At 53.0% G+C, this 19,297-nt stretch overlaps 1 protein-coding gene and 2 long non-coding RNA genes across 3 annotated transcripts; 1 reads left to right on the top strand and 2 right to left on the bottom strand.

Moving 5' to 3' along the window:
- Window positions 1–3,518: 3,518 nt before the first annotated feature.
- On the top strand, window positions 3,519–4,352 carry LOC132325875 (uncharacterized). Its single transcript, XR_009486051.1, has 2 exons — window positions 3,519–3,628; window positions 4,091–4,352. It is a non-coding gene; the product is annotated as an uncharacterized LOC132325875 (long non-coding RNA).
- A 10,342-nt stretch (window positions 4,353–14,694) lies between these two features.
- On the bottom strand, window positions 14,695–15,492 carry LOC132325593 (uncharacterized). Its single transcript, XR_009485983.1, has 2 exons — window positions 15,402–15,492; window positions 14,695–14,953 (listed from the first exon to the last, which is right to left on the bottom strand). It is a non-coding gene; the product is annotated as an uncharacterized LOC132325593 (long non-coding RNA).
- Window positions 15,493–15,863: 371 nt separating this feature from the next.
- On the bottom strand, window positions 15,864–17,586 carry LOC132325748 (gallinacin-3-like). The gene is made up of 3 exons (XM_059843324.1): window positions 17,487–17,586; window positions 17,285–17,396; window positions 15,864–15,879 (listed from the first exon to the last, which is right to left on the bottom strand). The coding sequence occupies exons 1-3, from the start codon at window positions 17,542–17,544 to the stop codon at window positions 15,864–15,866; spliced, it is 186 nt and encodes a 61-aa protein (XP_059699307.1). The 5' UTR covers window positions 17,545–17,586.
- Between the last annotated feature and the right edge of the window lie 1,711 nt (window positions 17,587–19,297).

The following is a 19,297-nucleotide window of genomic DNA, read 5'->3' as shown; positions in this document are numbered from 1 at the left end:
GCTGCAGGGCTGCTGTGCCTGCTGCCCCTGGGGCTGCCACTGCCTTGGTGGCAGCAGAAGGCCCTGGGGATGGAGCTGGGGCTGAGCAGCGCCTGTGTCCCTGGGGATGCTCCTGCCTGGCCGTGCTTTGGGGATGCTGAGCCTGGCACTGCCAGCTGGGCCAGGCTGGGTGGGGTGCCTGTGGTGGGGCTGCCCTGCAGATGCTCCCTCTGGGGGAACAGGAACATTGTCCTGGTGTTTACAGGCCCATATATCATTCTTTTCTCTGGAACCTACTCCCCTTCCAGAAGACATGGATTAGCAAATGTGGACATAGTAGCAAAACCTCATCCCTAAAATATCCTCAGCTTTGTTGCAAGGTCCCAGCTCCAGTCCCAGCTGCAAAACCTGCAGCAGGAACCATTCCTTAAAGGGATGTAGTGTAGAGGAAGTGATAGAGGACAGCATAGACATACAGAGAACTCAAAGGTGATTCATGAGCTTGATAGGGATAAAATAATTACCTGAACCAAAAGGTTTGCTTGGTCCTCTTTCATCTGTATTATGCCTATATGGAATATGCTGCAAACACTGCAAAGTTTCACTGTAGCATCACTTAAATCCTCCATTTTTCCATACATTCAATTTAATTCATGATTATTGGTCCTGCTGCACCTTGCAGCATCGGAAGAAAAAGAGCCCAGACGCCAGGCTGGAGTCACCAGTAGCCCAAAAGTTCCTTTTCCCGTTTCTCCCCCTGCATCAGAGAAAAGGAGGCTTTGGTTTCCTCTTGTGACACCTCAGACAAGGATTTCCAACCCAGGGCCTTGTGTCATCCTGCCTTGTGTAAGGACCCTGGGGTGCTGTGGTTTTCTGGACACATGCAGGGACACAGGGACACATCCAGAGATACAGACACAGAACGTGCTCATGGGAAATCAGCACCAATCTGCTGCACTGGCATAGAATGGAACCTTTTATGAGTCCCTTCAGGAAACTCTCCCAGTAAAGCCAACATCAGTAAGGCTCCCACTTGCAGGAGGCGCAGTGTTGTTGGAAGACCTGGTTTACAGAACTTGTCATATATCCTGGTGTTTCTCCCATTTTATCTGAAGAGTCACTAGAGACAAGCCTGCTTATCCCCCTGACGTGGCAGGTGCACAGACCTGTTGTCTAATTAGATGGTCTTGCTGTGCCCAAAGTTGTTTTTCATATTCTGAGAGTTTTTGCACATCCCACACCAGTTGGTTCTTCACAGGAGGAGAGGCAAAGGAAAAGGAGAATAGGGAGTAAATTCAAATGGACAGGGAGCAGGGTTAGATAAGATATTGGGAAGAAATCCTTCCCTGTGAGGATGGAGAGGCTGTGGCACAGGTTGGCCAGAGAAGCTGTGGCTGCAGCATCCCTGTAACTGTTCAAGGCCAGGTTGGACAGGGCTTGGAATAACCTGGGATAGTGGAAGGTGTCCCTGTCCATGGCAGGGGGGGGGAAAGAGATGATCTTTCAGGTCCCTTCCAACACAAACTATTCCAGAGGTGATTCTGTGAGAGATGGATTCTGCTCCCCCAGGACTGCACTGCTGCTGGTGCCTGCACCCAGCAGTTCCTGTGCCCATCCCAACGATTTCCCTGCTGGCCCCACAGCCCAGTGCCTCTGTGCCACGGGTGTCACAAGAGGTGTTGCATGGGGACAACGGTGCCATGGATTGCAACAGCCCCAGGAGGCCCCTCAGCCTCTGCCCCTGCAGCAGGGAGGGACCAGGGCCAGCCCCAGCACCCCCAGAGCCATGGGGCACCCCCGGGTTGGCCCAGGCCACTTGTGCCAGCAGCAACTGGGGCCTGTCCCACCCACCAGCACTGCTATAAACCCAGTGTGTTTGGGGCACTGCAGCATTCCCTGGCCCCAAGGGCATCTGCACACAGCCACTCCTGTTGGCTTTGCTGCTCCCTGAACACCCAGACCTTCTCCAGGCAGGTGAGTGTGGGGTCTCTTTTCTGAATCCTGCCCACTCAGGATCTCAGCTCCAAGCCCAGCAGAGCAGCATCTCCTAAAGGACAAACTACTCCAAGTACCTAGGGGTAAAATTTGGCCAGCAGTGATTTTTTGGGAAAGACAATAAAAGCCTTCCTGTGAGTCTAAGAGGCCAAAAGGTGAAGGTGAAGGTGAAACTGAGGTTTCCTAAGTACAGAATAGTCTGGAAAAGTGCCTTGATGCTGCAGGAGGGACCCAGGATCTTCTTTGCTGGGGGAATGAGGGCTGTCCCTTGCAAAGTAAGGAAGAGTCTTTTCCCTCAGCAGTACAGAGCTTTCCCATCATTTCAGGCTTTCGGTAGCTGCAAAGGTAGATTTCTGTTCCCATTTCTGGGCACTTCCCTGCCCTCTGTCTGCTGCCTGGGTCAGTGCTGTCCAGAGCAGGGGCAGCAAGGGTTGGGCTGGAGAATGTCCTTGCCAGGAATCCTGAGAATGCTTTGGAATTGGGGTGGGCACTGCCAAGCTGAGCTGGGAGAATATTCCTGATCCCAGGGAAGCAGAGTTGGTTGGGCAGGGTGTTTGGGGCACGTGTTTGATTCATGAAACCTGAAATTCTGAAAGAGAGCTTGTTCCATCACTTTCAGTATCAATTTTTTCTCTGTTATCCCCCACATTCCACTGGCCATGTATTTTCAATGAATTAGAAACTGTTGGTACCAGGTCTGTTGCCCCTTTTTTGGGAAAAGGTCTTTGGAAAACTTTCAAGGAAATTAATTCAAAAAATCATTTGAGGTAATCAATTTCCAAAAGACATGAACATGAAACACTCCCAACAGCAACATCAAACACATCCAATGTTTTGAGAAAGGCACAAAACGAATAATTGTTTTGAAAGAGAAATGGAGAGGAAATATCACCTGCTGTGGTTGGGAGCAGCCCCTCTGAAGTTTGGTGAGCCACAGAGCCCAGGTTTCTGCCTCACCTGGGGTCCTGCCTGTCCCCATTGCTATGTTATCCTCTCTGCAGCACTGTGAAGACCCAGGAGAGGCAGCAGCCATGAAGATCCTGTTCCTGCTCTTCCCCCTGATCCTCCTGTTGGTCCAGGGTTCTGCAGGTGAGAGGGGTAGAGGGGAAAAGTGGGAAAGTGTGAGCACCCAGCAGTGGGAATTCAGTGTCCCTTCATGTGACTGTGTTTGTGGGAGTGTTGAGAAGGTGGAGGACTGAGGCCAAAGGGGTTTCTCAAATGAGTTTCTGTCTCAATAACAATTTAGGGGGGAGAAATCCCATGGAGACAGAATCCTGGCTTGTTCTGTGGGTCAGGAATGTTTCAGGCTCCAAGCCTGCACCCAGAACTTCCTGTTTGGGCATCTCCTGCCCTTCTCAGAGACAGCAGAAAGCCCCAGGGTTGTTTGAGTGGAGGCATTTCCTGGGGCACAAAGGTGACACTAACTATCCATCACCTGAATTTATTACTATTATTATTATTATTATTATTATTATATTGGTATTGTTATTATTATTACTGCTGCTGCTGTAACTGGTTTGTGTGTGCTTTTGTCCACGTAAACAGGAGATATAATTACATGCAGGAGGAAAGGGGGATTCTGCAACTTTGGGAAGTGCCAATACCCAACAAGAGCTGTTGGCAGATGTTCATCAGTCCAAGTGTGCTGCATTAGGTAAGGACCAGATCTCTGCCAGAAGGAAGAGTTTCCTTCTTTTTCCCCAGAGGGATCTATTACAAATTTCTTTCTGGCCAGCATCTGATAAAATATTTCCTGCTTTTATAATTAGTCAAAGAGGCCCAAAAGAAGGGAAAAGCCCTCGTGTGGTTTGATCTGCCCTGAGTGGGGCTACAGCAGCTCCAGGTCAGCCAGGGCCTCCCCACTCACTAAAGCCACCAAAGTAAAAGTCTTCAAAGTCCTTGGGCAGCACCAAGGACATGATAAAGAGTTTACTGCATCAGCACAGGGCTGCCAGCACTGAGATAGCCCAGCTCCAACCTGGCTGCACTAAGGACTGCACCTCACCTCCCCTCAGCCTGACTCTGCTGCATCTCACCCTGGGCATTGCAGGGCAGGGGAGAGAGTGGCAGGGAAATGTTACACCAGGTGATGTGCTTGTCTGCTTTCTTCTTACAGTCGCTTTGGATGAAACCCTGAAATTCCTAAGAAGAACCTCCCCCTCGCTTCTGGCTGCTGGACCCATCTGCTGATGTCCCCATCTCCTCCTGATGTCCCCTGCCCTGTGTGCCTGTGCCGTGCCCAGCTGGGCTGACAGCAGCAGTGGCAGCTGCTCCTGCTGGGTGCTGCTGGGCTGGAGCCCTGTGGTGCCAGCCCCGGTGTCTTTGGGGCAGGGGCTGCTTTTCCTGGCTTGAATAAAGATGAGCACTTTGGCATTGCAGGGCTGGGCCGTGTGTGCGTGTCCTGCTGCTGCAGGGCTGCTGTGCCTGCTGCCCCTGGGGCTGCCACTGCCTTGGTGGCAGCAGAACGCCCTGGGGATGGAGCTGGGGCTGAGCAGTGCCTGTGTCCCTGGGGATGCTCCTGCCTGGCCGTGCTTTGGGGATGCTGAGCCTGGCACTGCCTGCTTGGCCAGGCTGGGTGGGGTGCCTGTGGTGGGGCTGCCCTGCAGATGCTCCACTGGGGAATTTGGATCCCTGCCCCTGCTCCTGCCAGTCCCAGATGTCCCTAAGAGCCATGGGCTTATGTGCAGAGCTGCGGTGGGGGATGTGTCCCTGGAGTTGGCATGGCCGTGGTGACCCACTGGAACTGTCCCTGCTGCTCCTCCTTGTCCTGTTTCAGCACCACAGCCCTCCCTGCTGTGGCTGTGCTGCTCCACACCCCATCCCAGCAAACAGGAGCAGGAGGAGGTGACTGTGCAGCTCCTGGTCTGGGTGAGCTGTGAAATTACTCCAATGTACCATGGCCTGCAAATGTCTGAATTTGTTTCCCCACAGGGAATAAACATGTTCTCTGCTCCTCTCTGCCCATTCTGGGAAGTCTGGGGTGATAATCCTCTGCTCCATCAATAGCAGGGGTCTCCCCCTGTCTGCAAAGCAAACCTCAGGCATTTGATTCCCTGAGTGCTTCAATACATGTGTGTGTCCATGTACTCCTGTGTCAGGGATAAATGAGGGCCCCTGCCTGTTTCACCAAAGGATTTCTCTTCCAAGAACCAGAGAATCAGAGTGTTTAATGTTGGGAATGCCCTCTAAGACCATCAAGACCAATCATTCCACCAGCACTGCCAAACCCAACACTAATTAAGTGCCACAACTGCCTCATCTACATGGCTTTGAAATCCCTCCAGGGATGGGGACTCCATCACTGTCCTAGGCCACCTGTACCAGTGCTCGAGTGCCTTTTCAGTGAAGGCACTGAATTCCAATTTCCAATCTAAGCCTTCCTAGTACAATCCAGATCATTATCTCAGGTTCTGTCAATTATGAGCAGGGAGAAGAGACAAACCCCACAAAAGCTTCCCCTGGCATTGCTTTACAAATCTGGACAGTTTGGTGGGCAATTTTCCAAGCATCCCTGCATTCTGTGGCCTTTCCTTCCCTTCTGTTAACTCTGAATTTTATTTTATCCATCTTCTGTACAAACTCCCCAGAGAAGGTTGTTGAGGTGAAATGGGAGGTAAATCTTTCCTCTCACCCTACAAAGCTGAACATGATTGCAATATTCAGTCAGATCTTCCACATCCCACTCTGGGTGTTTATAGAATTGATATAATGAGAGGACACAAAGAAGGAAATATTTTCCTCATTTCTCCTCTTCCCAGCATAAATCACTCTGCCTTGTCCATCCCATCCCTCTCCTGCCCAGCCCAGTGCCGCTGTGCCGCGGGTGTCACAAGAGGTGTTGCATGGGGACAACGGTGCCATGGATTGCAACAGCTCCAGGAGGCCCCTCAGCCTCTGCCCCTGCTGCAGGGAGGGACCAGGGCCAGCCCCAGCACCCCCAGAGCCATGGGGCACCCCTGGGTTGGCCCAGGCCACTTGTGCCAGCAGCAACTGGGGCCTGTCCCACCCACCAGCACTGCTATAAACCCAGCCTGTTTGGGGCACTGCAGCATTCCCTGGCCCCAAGGGCATCTGCACACAGCCATTGCTGTTGGCTTTGCTGCTCCCTGAACACCCAGACCTTCTCCAGGCAGGTGAGTGTGGGGTCTCTCTCCAGAATCCTGCCCATCAGGGTCTCAGCTCAAAGCCCAGCAGAGCAGAATCTCCTGAAGGACAAACTACTTGAGGTACCTAGGGGTAAAATTTGGCTGTCAGGGATTTTTTTGGGAAAGACAATAAAAGCCTTCCTGTGAGTTTAAGAACAAGTGGAAGGTGAAACTGTGGTTTCCTAAGTACAGAATAGTCTGGAAAAGTGCCTTGATGCTGCAGGAGGGACCCAGGATCTTCTTTGCTGGGGGAATAAGGGCTGTCCCTTGGAAAGTAAGGAGAAGCTTTTCCCTTAGCAGTAAATAGATTTCCCATAATTTCAGGCTTTCAGTAATTCCACACACTGATTTCTGTTCCCATTTCTGGGCACAAGACACTCCCAGGCCTCTGGCTGCTCCCTGAGTTGGTGCTGGCGAATGTCCATGCTGGGAATCCTGGGAATGATCAGGAGGTGAGGATGAACACTGCCAAGCTGAGCTGGGAGAATTTCCCTGATCCCAAGGCAGCAGAGGGGATTGGTCAGGGTGTTTGGGGCATGTGTTTAATTCATGAAGCCTGAGGGAGTAAATGCACTCTAGTTCTGTAACTTTCTATGACAATATTTTTCTCTGATTTTCCCATATTTCCCACCCCAGTGTTTGGTTTAATTGGCAACACTTGCCCTTCGGTGTCCAGTCTGTTTTTAGGGGAAGGTCTATGGAAGACATAATAGACTGGAGAAAATAATTTCAACACATCTACTTGTGTAAATGCTTTCCAAGGGAGTGAGGCACTCTAAAATGCTCCCAAGCTTATCAGGATGGCACAAACCACTGAGTTCTTTTAAAGAGGAATGTAGAGGCAATAACATCATCTGTGGTTTGGAAGTAGCACCTCTGAAGTTTGGTGAACCACAGAGCCCAGGCTCCTGTCCCACCTGGGGTTTTGCGTGTCCCCATTGCCTTTGTGTCCCCTCTGCAGCTCTGAGAAGACCCAAGAGGAGCATAAGCCATGAAGATCCTGTTTCTACTCTTCCCCCTGATCCTCCTGTTGGTCCAGGGTGCTGCAGGTGAGAGGGGAAGAGGAGAAATGGGGGAAAGTGTGAGCCTGCACAAAAAGGAATTCAGTTTCCCTGGAAGTGACCATGTTTGTGGGAATGATGAGAAGGTGTCAGGGGTCAGAGGTGTTTCTCGAGATTCCAACTGGACACTGTGTTGGGAGGGAGAGCTCCCAGGGAAATAGGGATTTGGGATATGAGTAGTCCCTGCCTGCCAGCAGGACTGCAAGCACACTCTGCTCTCCTGGATTATTGCTGTAATAGCTGTGTCTGCTTTTCTCTATGGAAACAGGGAATGGAGGTCGATGCAGGCGCCGAGGGGGGTTCTGCAGGTTTCTCGGCTGCAGCTCACCTGCAAAACCTATTGGAAGATGTTCAGCAAACAGTGTGTGCTGCAAAATGTAAGGGCCCGATCCCTCCCTGAAGAAAGAGTTTCCTCCATTTTCCCCCTGAGTAATCTGTTACAAATACCTTCCTATCACAGAATTAGTAGTAGTGGCCTGAAAGAGAGCGTACAAGCACTTGAGGGGTTTGGAGCTGCCCTGAGTGAGGGTGCAGCAGCTCCAGGTCAGCCAAGGCCACTACACTCAGCAAAGCCACCAAGGACTGAAACATTCCCTATCCTTGGGCATCACCAAGGACATAATCCTGGTCTTGCTGCATCTGCACAGCCCTGGAGCCAGGGCTGCCAGCACTGAGATAGCCCAGGTCCAACCTGGCTGCACTAAGGACTGCACCTCACCTCCCCTCAGCCTGACTCTACTGCACCTCACCCTGGCCATTGCAGGGCAGGGGAGAGAGTGACAGGGAAAGTTCCAACAGGTGATGTGCTTGTCTGCTTTCTTCTTACAGTTACTGGTTTTGAAACCCTGAAATTCCCAAGCAGGACATGGCCCTCGCTTCTGGCTGCTGGACCCATCTGCTGATGTCCCTATCTCCTCCTGATGTCCCCTGCCCTGTGTGCCTGTGCCGTGCCCAGCTGGGCTGACAGCAGCAGTGGCAGCTGCTCCTGCTGGGTGCTGCTGGGCTGGAGCCCTGTGGTGCCAGCCCCGGTGTCTTTGGGGCAGGGGCTGGTTTTCCCGGCTTGAATAAAGACGAGCACTTTGGCATTGCAGGGCTGGGCCGTGTGTGCGTGTCCTGCTGCTGCAGGGCTGCTGTGCCTGCTGCCCCTGGGGCTGCCACTGCCTTGGTGGCAGCAGAAGGCCCTGGGGATGGAGCTGGGGCTGAGCAGCACCTGTGTCCCTGGGGATGCTCCTACCTGGCCGTGCTTTGGGGATGCTGAGCCTGGCTCTGCCTGCTGGGCCAGGCTGGGTGGGGTGCCTGTGGTGGAGCTGCCCTGCAGATGCTCATTCCTGTGAAGCAGAATCCATGTCCTGCTTTTTATAGGCCCAGACTTTATTTTTTCAGGCCCGTTCTTCCTTGACACTCACTTAGAGGTTGGTGATGGTCCTTTCTCATGGGGGATGCTCAGCACAAGTGAGGATGAGCTTAGTGGAGGCACAGTCCTGCAGCTGGTGGGAAATGAGCTCCCTGGGTTTTCTGCAGGGATGTTCCATGTGTCCAGATGATGCAGGACATGGCTCCTCCTGGGAATCTCAAGCTACACATCTTTGTTTGTGTGTTCATTGTGCACACCCTGAAAATCCCCTCTGTTGTTTGGGCACACCTGAGACTGGCTGGAGCCCGGGCGGGGCCTTGCCCTCTGTTCTGAGTCTACCTGGGCTCTGCAAAGCTCTGGGAGCTTTTGGAGTGTCCCTGCAGTCCCAGCTATGGCTCTGGGCTGGGAAAGGCAGCAGATCCAGCCCAGGGTTGTCCCCATATTCCTGGGCTGCCAATTGTTTCCTGTCTCCAACATCCAGAGGAAGTTTTCTGGTGGAAGTTGGGTGATGTTTATAGCGCTTGATTGGGACTCAGGCCATCCCCTGCCTTCAGCAGGGATTCTCCAACGTGTCTGATGCCACCATCCCTGCACAAGGCAGGACTCTGAGGGTGAAGCAGGATTTCCCTTCCCCCCTTTTTCTCCTCCTCTCCAGCAGGGCTCCTTTGCACAGTGGACTTAGAAAGACATGGGGTAGGAGCCATGGTGATAGGGGCAAAGCCTCGTCTCTAAAATAGCCACAGCTTTGTTCCCAGGTCCCAGCTCTAGTCCCAGCTGTGGAACCTGCAGCAGGAGCCATTCCTTAAAGGTGTGGGGCAGTAAGGAACCTCTGCACAGCCAGGAGAACTCACATGTGATTCATGATCTCAGGAGAGGAAAAAAAAAACCTGTATCGAAAGGTTTGACTTCTGTCTTTTTTCATCTTCATTCCGTTTATAGGAAAATTCAACATCCACAGCACGGTTTCACTGTAGTATCACTTAAATCCTCTACTTTTTCATCCATTTAATTCATTACTGTTGTGTCTGCTGCTCTCTGGAACATACACATGAGGAGAGCACATAGGACAGGCTGGAGTCTCTTGAGTACTCAAGATGTCCAGCCCAAAAGTTCCTTTCTCTGTTTCCCCTCTTCACTGAAGAAAAGGAGGTTTTGGTTTCCTCTTCTGACACCTCTGAGAAGGATTCCCAACCCAAGGTCTTGTGTCATTCTGCCTTGTGTAAGAACTCCTTGTGGTTCTGTGGTGTGCTGGATACATCCAGGGACACAGACTCAGACCCTGCTCATTGGAAACCAGCACCAACCTGCTGTTCTGGCACAGAGCAGAACCTTTTCCACTTATCTTCAGAAAATCTTCCCAGTAAACCATCAGGAATCTGGGGAGTTGGGCCCTCTGTTTCTGCTGAGGAGGCAGAATCCATTCCCCATTTTTTCTTAATTGTCACCTTGTCACTGTGACTTCATATCTCAAGGTTATGCAGGGAAAAATGTTGAGGCACTGTTGAGGAACCAGGTTCCAAATCCCCAGAAACTCAGGCTCTGCAATTTGGGGGCAACCAGATTGCTCTGCCAAACTCCTGGAGAGGGAACTGCTAACTTGGGCACGTGGCACAGACCCTCCTGGCAAGGACTGTCACCAGAACTGGGTTCCTGCACCCACCAGCTCCTGTGCCCATCCCAAGGATTTCCCTGCTGGCCCCACAGCCCAGTGCTGCTGTGCCACAGGTGTCACAAGAGGTGTTGCATGGGGACAATGGTGCCATTGATTGCAACAGCCCCAGGAGGCCCCTTAGCCTCTGCCCCCTAGACCAGGGGCAGCCCCAAAACCCATTAATTGACTCTGCAGGGCTGGATCTGCACACACAGGAATGCTGAGCCCACTGGCCTTTGGAAGTGAAGGATGTGGTAACAGCAATCTGTCTGAGCTGACAGAGAGGAGAAGACACCTGGCTTTTGCCCTGATGGGAGATATTTATGGACTTTTTCAGGTTGTAGCCCAAGTGACCAGTTGGAGAGATCACCTCCTGGAGGAGCTGTACAGCCAGCCTGTTTCCCTTGAAGGCATGCTGAGGTCTGCTGGGTCTGCAGGATCAGGCTCCTCCAGAAGGGATGAGGAAAGGAGAGAGGCTGTGGGATGGTAGAGGAGTGGGTGCTGTGGGCCTGGGAGATGGGGGACAACTGAGCAGGAAATGCACTGCAGACCTTAGCTCAAGGACAGATGAGGAAGATGGAGATCCCAGTCCACGGTGTGGTGGGAACTCCAGGATATCTGGGATGGGTTTGGTGGGAACCAAGGCTGGGCGCAGCAGAGAGGCCCCAGCACAGCCATGCACACAAAGCCATGGATGTTGGGGACAAGGGACACCCATAACCAGCAGGACAAGGATAAGGATCTTGCTCCCCAGAGGGAGCATCTGCAGGGCAGCCCCACCAAAGGCACCACACCCAGCCTGGCCCAGCAGGCAGTGCCAGGCTCAGCGTCCCCAAAGCACGGCCAGGCAGGAGCATCCCCAGGGACACAGGCGCTGCTCAGCCCCAGCTCCATCCCCAGGGCCTTCTGCTGCCACCAAGGCAGTGGCAGCCCCAGGGGCAGCAGGCACAGCAGCCCTGCAGCAGCAGGACACGCACACACGGCCCAGCCCTGCAATGCCAAAGTGCTCGTCTTTATTCAAGCCGGGAAAAGCAGCCCCTGCCCCAAAGACACCGGGGCTGGCACCACAGGGCTCCAGCCCAGCAGCACCCAGCAGGAGCAGCTGCCACTGCTGCTGTCAGCCCAGCTGGGCATGGCACAGGCACACAGGGCAGGGGACATCAGGAGGAGATGGGGACATCAGCAGATGGGTCCAGCAGGCAGAAGCGAGGGGGAGGTTCTTCTTAGGAATTTCAGGGTTTCATCCAAAGCGACTGTAAGAACAAAGCAGATAAGCACATCACCTGGTGTAACTTTCCCTGCCACTCTCTCCCTGCCCTGCAATGCCCAGGGTGAGGTGCAGCAGAGTCAGGCTGAGGGGAGGTGAGGTGCAGTCCTTAGTGCAGCAAGGTTGGAGCTGGGCTATCTCAGTGCTGGCAGCCCTGGCTCCAGGGCTGTGCAGATGCAGCAATGTCAGGATTATACCCTCAGTGCTGTCCATGGACAAGGAATGTTTCTTACTTTGGTGGCTTTGCTGAGTGCTCTGCAGAGCCTGAATGAGGCCATGGTGACTGGGTTAGAGTGGGGTGGCCCTGGCTGACCTGGTGCTCCTGCAGCCCCAGTGAGGGGAGATCAAACCTTCTAGAACTATGCTCTCCCTTCTTGAGCATCTCTCTCAAAGCATAAATGCAGGACAATATTTATCATGTGTTGTAAAGAAAGGCACTGGTAACAGATATTTCTGAGTTAAAAAGAGGAAAATCTTCAGCCAAGGACTGCCCCTTACCTCCTGCAGCACACATATTCTCCTGCACATCTTCCAATAAAACGTGTACCATACGGGCAAGAACGCCTGGAGCAGAATCCCCGTAGTCGCCTGCACACAACTGCATTGCCTGTTCCCATGGGGAAAGAATCAAGACACAATTAAAGTACTTCCCTGAGAGGTCAGGCTGGGTTATAGACCGGCTGATGCTCCCTGGTGCTGGTGCATTTCAGACCAAGAGAAGAGATCAAATCCAATCCCCTCACAGCCACATCTCCAATTGCAATGTCTCTCACCTGGAAGGTCCCTGTCCCCCTAAACTGGAGACACAGCAGAGCACAGAGTAGAAAGGACTAGTGTGAGGTAAAGAAAGAGCCAGGCTGCTTTCTCCCAGCTGCATTCCCACCTCCGCCTGGACCAGCAGATGGGCAGACAGGGATTTGTCAATTTCTACATCCCTGACCCACAGAATAAGCCAGGATTCTGTTTCCACAGGCTCTCTCCACCCCAAATCAGTGTCCATCTGGAAACTCACTCAGGAAATACCTTTGACCCCAGTCTCCTGTTACCTTCTCATCATTCCCACAAACATGGTAACTTCCAGGGACACTGAATTCCCACTGCTGTGTGCTCACACTTTCCACAATTTCCCCTCTTCCCATCTCACCTGCAGCACCCTGGACCAACAGGAGGATCAGGGGTAAGAGCAGGAACAGGATCTTCATGGCTGCTGCTCCTCCTAGATCTTCACAGAGCTGCAAAGGGGACACCAAGGCAATGGGGACAGACAGGAACCTGAGTGGGGCAGAATTCCAGAGAGAAGCCCCACACTCACCTCGGTGACAAAGGCTTTGGTGTTCAGGCAGCAGCAAAGCCAACAGCAATGGCTGTGTGCAGATGCCCTCGGGGACAGGGAATGCTGCAGTGCCCCAAACAGGCTGGGTTTATAGCAGTGCTGGTGGGTGGGACAGGCCCCAGTTGCTGCTGGCACAAGTGGCCTGGGCCAACCCAGGGGTGCCCCATGGCTCTGGGGGTGCTGGGGCTGGCCCTGGTCCCTCCCTGCTGCAGGGGCAGAGGCTGAGGGGCCTCCTGGGGCTGTTGCAATCACTGGCACCGTTGTCCCCATGCAACACCTCTTGTGACACCCGTGGCACAGCGGCACTGGGCTGGGCAGGAGAGGGATGGGATGGACAAGAGAGGTGGGTTGGGGTTGGGAAGAGTAGAAATGAGGAAATGGTTTCCCTCCTTGTGGTCTCCCATTTTATCTGTTCTATTCTTACAGTGGGATGTGGAAGATCTGACTGAATATTGCAATGGCGCTCAGCTTTGCACAGTGAGAGCAAAGGTTTGCCACTTTTTTCACATCAACAGTTCTCTTGGGGAGTTTGGAAATGAGATGGAGAAAATAAAATTTTCTGCGCTCCCTGTTGCACTTTACTTCCCCCTGTGTACCCTTGGTAAGCCTTGAACTCGTTTTCCACACCTCCATCAGTCTGGCTCCAGATGTTCTGGGCCAAGGAGCCCCTGAGCTGGGGGAACAGCACTTCACTGCAGAGGGAAGGGGAGCTTGAGTGAAGAGCCGCAGAGTCAGTGCCAGGACAGGTGACCACAGCGGAAGGAAAAGCCAAAGCAGGCAGGTGTCCTAGGGTGACGTTATGATGCTTGAATCCCCGTTTGTGTGTTCTGTTTATGCTGGATATTATGTTCTGTGCCTTCAAGACTGGCTCTGAAGGGTGAAAGTTTTGTCTTGGTTTTGTTATCAGCCTGCTCCCCTATGGCTGGCGGAACACAGAGACAGGGCTGCTCATAGTGCAGCTTTTGCTTTTTGCTGGGCTTTTTGCTTTGCTCTTGCTTCTGCTTTGCCTCTGCTTTGCTCTTGCTTTTTCCTTCTGCTCATTAGTTAGTTTAGCTAAGCAGTCCAAATTTTTCTCTGGACTGGTTTTCCTTTCTCATTTTTGGAACCACTCTAACTTGCTCCGCACTGAGCCCTGGCAAACACGGAGAGTTTGCACCCTGTGGCTGCAGCAGCTGCCCCAGCGCTGGAGGGACTGATAACAGAGTGACCACCCCAAGAGAGACTTTCTGAATTTGTCACTTTTTCAGAGCAGTGACAGAGTGGTGTCACCCAGTATTGTTCATTTTGTGTGCTGGGGGTGCTGTGCCTGTTAAATAAACAGGTTCTTTCCACTTCTCTCCAAGGAATTCTTCCCAAATCAGTTGTGGGGAGGGGCCATGAGGGATTGCTTTCTGGAGGGGTCCCCTTTTGGAGGGTTTCTCCCAAATTTGCCCTAAACCAGGACAGCAGGGATGGTCTGAACATCCCTCACCAAATCCTTGAGCCCTGGAAAGCAATGGCAGTGCAGACATTTTTGGGGTCTGTCTCTTCTTCCAGGTAACAATTGACCAGACTAGAAGAAATGGTCTCAAATAGCACCAGGGAAGGATTAGACTGGGTATTAGAAATAATTTCTTTGCAGAAATGGTGATAGTTGTTTAGAACATGATGCACAGGGAAGTGCTGGTGTCACCATTCCTGCAGGAAATTTAAAAGCTGTGTGGATGTGGCACTTGTGCTCATGGTTTAGTGTTGGGTTTGGCAGTGCTGGGGGAAAGGTTGGACTCAATATCCTTAGAGGTCTTTTCCAAATTCAGAAATGTTATGGGCCTGATTCTTGAGAGGGAAAGTCTTCAGTGAACCAGGCAGGGTCCCCATCTGCTCCCAATCAACCCCTGCAGCAGCAGGACACGCACACACGGCCCAGCCCTGCAATGCCAAAGTGCTCGTCTTTATTCAAGCCGGGAAAAGCAGCCCCTGCCCCAAAGACACCGGGGCTGGCACCACAGGGCTCCAGCCCAGCAGCACCCAGCAGGAGCAGCTGCCACTGCTGCTGTCAGACCAGCTGGGCATAGCACAGGCATGGAGAGCAGGGGACATCAGCAGATGGGGTCATCAGCAGATGGGTCCAGCAGGCAGAAGCGAGGGCCATGTCCTGCTTGGGAATTTCAGGGTCTCAAACCCAGCGACTGTAAGAACAAAGCAGACAAGCACATCACCTGTTGGAATTTTCCCTGCCACTCTCTCCCTGCCCTGCAATGGCCAGGGTGAGGTGCAGCAGAGTCAGGCTGAGGGGAGGTGAGGTGCAGTCCTTAGTGCAGCCAGGTTGGACCTGGGCTATCTCAGTGCTGGCAGCCCTGGCTCCAGGGCTGTGCAGATGTAGCCAGACCTGGATCATGTCCTCAGTGCTGCCCATGGACTGTGAAGGCATCAGTCCCTGGTGGCTTTGGTGAGAGTAGAGGCCTTGGCTGACCTGGGGCTGCTGCATCCTCACTCAGGGATGCTCCAAACCTCTCAATAACTTGTACATTCTCTTTTAGGTTGCTTCCACTAATTCAATGTTAGAGTGAAATTTGTAAGAGATCAATGGAAAAAAACAAAGGAATATCTTTTTTCAGGCAGGGATCTGATCCTTACCTTTTGCAGCACAGACTGACTGATGAACATCTTCCAATAGGTTTTGTCTGGGAGATGCAGCCGTCAAAGCTGCAGAATCCCCCTCGTCGCCTGCATCGACCTGCATTCCCTGTTTCCATGAAGAAAAGCAGACACAGCTATTACAGCAATAATCCAGGAGAGCAGGGTGTGCTTGCAGTCCTGCTGGCAGGCAGAGACTACGCACATCCCACATCCTTGTCTGTTTCCCTGGGTCTTTCCATCCCAACACAGTGTCCAGACAGAATCTCAAGAAACTCCTCTGCCCCCAATACCTTCTCATCATTCCCACAAACATGGTCACTCCCAGAGAAACTGAATTCCCACTGTTGCAGGCTCACACTTTCCCCATTTCCCCTCTTCCCTTCTCACCTGCAGCACCCCGGACCAACAGGAGAATCAGGGGTAAGAGCAGAAACAGGATCTTCATGGCTGCTGCTCCTCCTAGATGTTCACAGAGCTGCAAAGGGAACACCAAGGCAATGGGGACAGGCAGGACCCTGAGTGGGGCAGGATTCCTGAAAGAGACCCCACACTCACCTCGGTGACAAAGGCTTTGGTGTTCAGGCAGCAGCAAAGCCAACAGGAATGGCTGTGTGCAGATGCCCTCAGGGCCAGAGAATGCTGCAGTGCCCCAAACACACTGGGTTTATAGCAGTGCTGGTGGGTGGGACAGGCCCCAGTTGCTTCTGGCACAAGTGACCTGGGCCAACCCGGGAGTGCCCCATGGCTCTGGGGGTGCTGGGGCTGGCCCTGGTCCCTCCCTGCTGCAGGGGCAGAGGCTGAGGGGCCTCCTGGGGCTGTTGCAATCCATGGCACCGTTGTCCCCATGCAACACCTCTTGTGACACCCGCGGCAGAGCAGCACTGGGCTGTGGGGCCAGCAGGGAAATCCTTGGGATGGGCACAGGAACTGGTGGGTGAAGACACCACGGACATGTGGGACTGACAGGACCAGGACAGGGATCCCAATTCCCCTTGGAGCATCTGCAGGGCAGCCCCACCACAGGCACCACACCCAGCCTGGCCCAGCAGGCAGAGCCAGGCTCAGCATCCCCAAAGCACGGCCAGGCAGGAACATCCTCAGGGACACAGGTGCTGCTCAGCCCCAGCTCCATCCCCAGGGCCTTCTGCTGCCACCAATGCAGTGGCAGCCCCAGGGGCAGCAGGCACAGCAGCCCTGCAGCAGCAGGACACGCACACACGGCCCAGCCCTGCAATGCCAAAGTGCTCGTCTTTATTCAAGCCAGGAAAAGCAGCCCCTGCCCCAAAGACACCGGGGCTGGCACCACAGGGCTCCAGCCCAGCAGCACCCAGCAGGAGCAGCTGCCACTGCTGCTGTCAGACCAGCTGGGCACGGCACAGGCACACAGGGCAGGGGACATCAGGGGGTGATTTTCAGCAGCCAGAAGCGAGGGCCATGTCCTGCTTGGGAATTTCAGGGTCTCAACCCCAAATACTGTAAGAAGAGAGGAAACAAGCACATCACCTGGTGTAACTTTTCTTGCCCCTCTTTATTCCCTCCCCCTGCAAGGAAAACAAGCTCAGGGAGATAACACTCAGCCTAGGAGTGGGGTCCTGTGCCTCTCACTATTCCAGGAACAGCCTTCCCATTTGGGCAACAGAGCTGAGCTCTCTGCTTTGTCAGTGAGTAAGCTTTGTGGGGCTAAAGAATGTAGGGTACAACTGGTGTTCCTGGGGCTACTTTAGCCCTACTCAGGGCAGGTCCAAACCCCAAAAGACTTTTCCTTTCCTTCCTTGGCTTTTGCCTCTGAGCATGAATGCATGAAGGTGTGAAGTAGGAGATGGCTGAAAGATGATAATAACTTTATCCATGAGCAGAAGGAAACTCTTTCCAGAACTTACATTTTGCAGCAGTGACTCAGTGTTGAACAAACTCCCACATATTTATAGGGGAAACGACAGCCCCCCAGAGCACAGAATCCTCCTCGTCGGATGCACTTGGCATGTTTTCCTGCTGCCAGGGAAAATCATGCACAGGGAAAGAGTTAAAACAGCAGCCTGGGAGAAGAGTGTGTGACTGCACTTCTCCCTCTTCCCCTCTTACCTGCAGCACCTGGGACCAACAGGAGGAACAAGGGGATGAGCAGGAACAGGATCCTCATGGCTGATGCTTCTCACAGGACTTCACAGAGTTGCAGAGTGGACACACCAACAGTCCTGGACATTACAGCACACAGTAATGTTCTAAATTGCAGAGAGACTATCACAAGTGGCCTGTTCCAAACAATGGCTCTCAGGTGCTTTAGGTTTCCTGGGAGCAGCTGGGGAAGTGCTGGCTTGGTGGGCAAATTCCATCACCTTTTTCTCTATGAATTCTCTATGAATTCTCTTAAGGGACATATGGGACAAGTAATGCCTGATTCTTGCACTAGTAGCCAAGTCAGAATTCAAAGACTTGTGGAAAACAAGCAGAATATTAACCCTTGGAAGCTGTGCTCCCTCAGGCCCATCCAACACTTCTGTCTTGAGGAGAAATACATGTTTCTGCTGAGATAGAGCCAAGGGTGGAACAAGAAAGATTTTCAAATCCAGCTACCAGATGAAACGTGTTGCTGGTATTTTAATCTCACAATTCTGCCTCTCCTTCTCCAAGAGACAAAGCAGAGTGGGCCCGTTAGATGGTGCTCATGTCAGCATTCCACAAAAAGCCAACAGTCAAACAAGAACTGGGAACTGACCTGAGTTGTGGAGCTGAGGGAAATTCATGTCCCTGGAGATGTCCAGGACTTGGTGAAGGAGGTTCCTTCCTATCACTATGGTCCATAGAACAATAGAGTGGTATGGGATGAAGGGACCCCTTACAGCAGCTTTAGTTCCAACCCCCTTTAAAATGAGCAGGTTCAGCTACATCACAGAATCATAGTTTGGTTGAGGACAAAAAATCCTTCCATGTCAATAGAAGCTGGAAGGAATGGAAAATCTCTGTATTGCTGCTTGAATAGCATCTCCCTACTTTATCCAGCACAGTCTCCAGGTACCCCAGAAAAATTAGCCTCACGGACCTTCTTCCAGCCCGAAGACACATTTCCAGTCCCAGATGAAGGCAGGAAACCCAGGTTTACTTCCAGCATATTCTGGGCTCTGATAATCACCTGACTCATAGAGAAAATTTGTACTCTTTCTTAAAAAAGGTCAAGTGACCGCCAATGTCCTCATGGACACTTGCAATACTTTGTAAATAATAGAGTGTTAGGAGGACAGAGGTGTAATGGGCAGCTGTCCTCAAGAGATCCCACAGCCACCTACCTGATGAGGATCTTGGTGCTCAAGCTGTAACAGGAATGGCTGTGTGCAGATGCCCTTGGGGCCAGAGAATGCTGCAGTGCCCCAAACAGGCTGGGTTTATAGCAGTGCTGGTGGGTGGGACAGGCCCCAGTTGCTGCTGGCACAAGTGGCCTGGGCCAACCCAGGAGTGCCCCATGGCTCTGGGGGTGCTGGGGCTGGCCCTGGTCCCTCCCTGCTGCAGGGGCAGAGGCTGAGGGGCCTCCTGGGGCTGTTGCAATCAATGGCACCGTTGTCCCCATGCAACACCTCTTGTGACACCCGTGGTACAGTGGCACCAGGCTTGTGGGGCCAGTAGGGAAATCCTTGGGATGGGCACAGGAACTGGTGGGTGAAGACACATGTGGGACTGTCAGGACCAGCACAAGGATCCTAATTCCCCCTGGAGAGTTTGCAGGGCAGCCCCACCACAGGCACCCCACCCAACCTGGCCCAGCAGGCAGTGCCAGGCTCAGTGTCCCCAAAGCACGGCCAGGCAGGAGCATCCCCAGGGACACAGGTGCTGCTCAGCCCCAGCTCCATCCCCAGGGCCTTCTGCTGCCACCAAGGCAGTGGCAGCCCCAGGGGCAGCAG

This window comes from Haemorhous mexicanus, chromosome 3 (assembly GCF_027477595.1).
Source record: "Haemorhous mexicanus isolate bHaeMex1 chromosome 3, bHaeMex1.pri, whole genome shotgun sequence".
In the NCBI taxonomy this organism is placed as follows: Eukaryota; Metazoa; Chordata; class Aves; order Passeriformes; family Fringillidae; genus Haemorhous; species Haemorhous mexicanus.
This window is presented reverse-complemented; position numbering and strand designations above follow the sequence as displayed.

Bases quoted from the DNA above. Each gene is read 5' to 3' on its own strand.
- LOC132325748 (XM_059843324.1), bottom strand. From the start codon at position 17,544: ATGAGGATCCTGTTCCTGCTCATCCCCTTGTTCCTCCTGTTGGTCCCA. The intron at 17,397-17,486 runs GTAAGAGGGGAA...TTTCCCTGGCAG, and splicing joins GTTGGTCCCAGGTGCTGCAG to CAGGAAAACATGCCAAGTGC.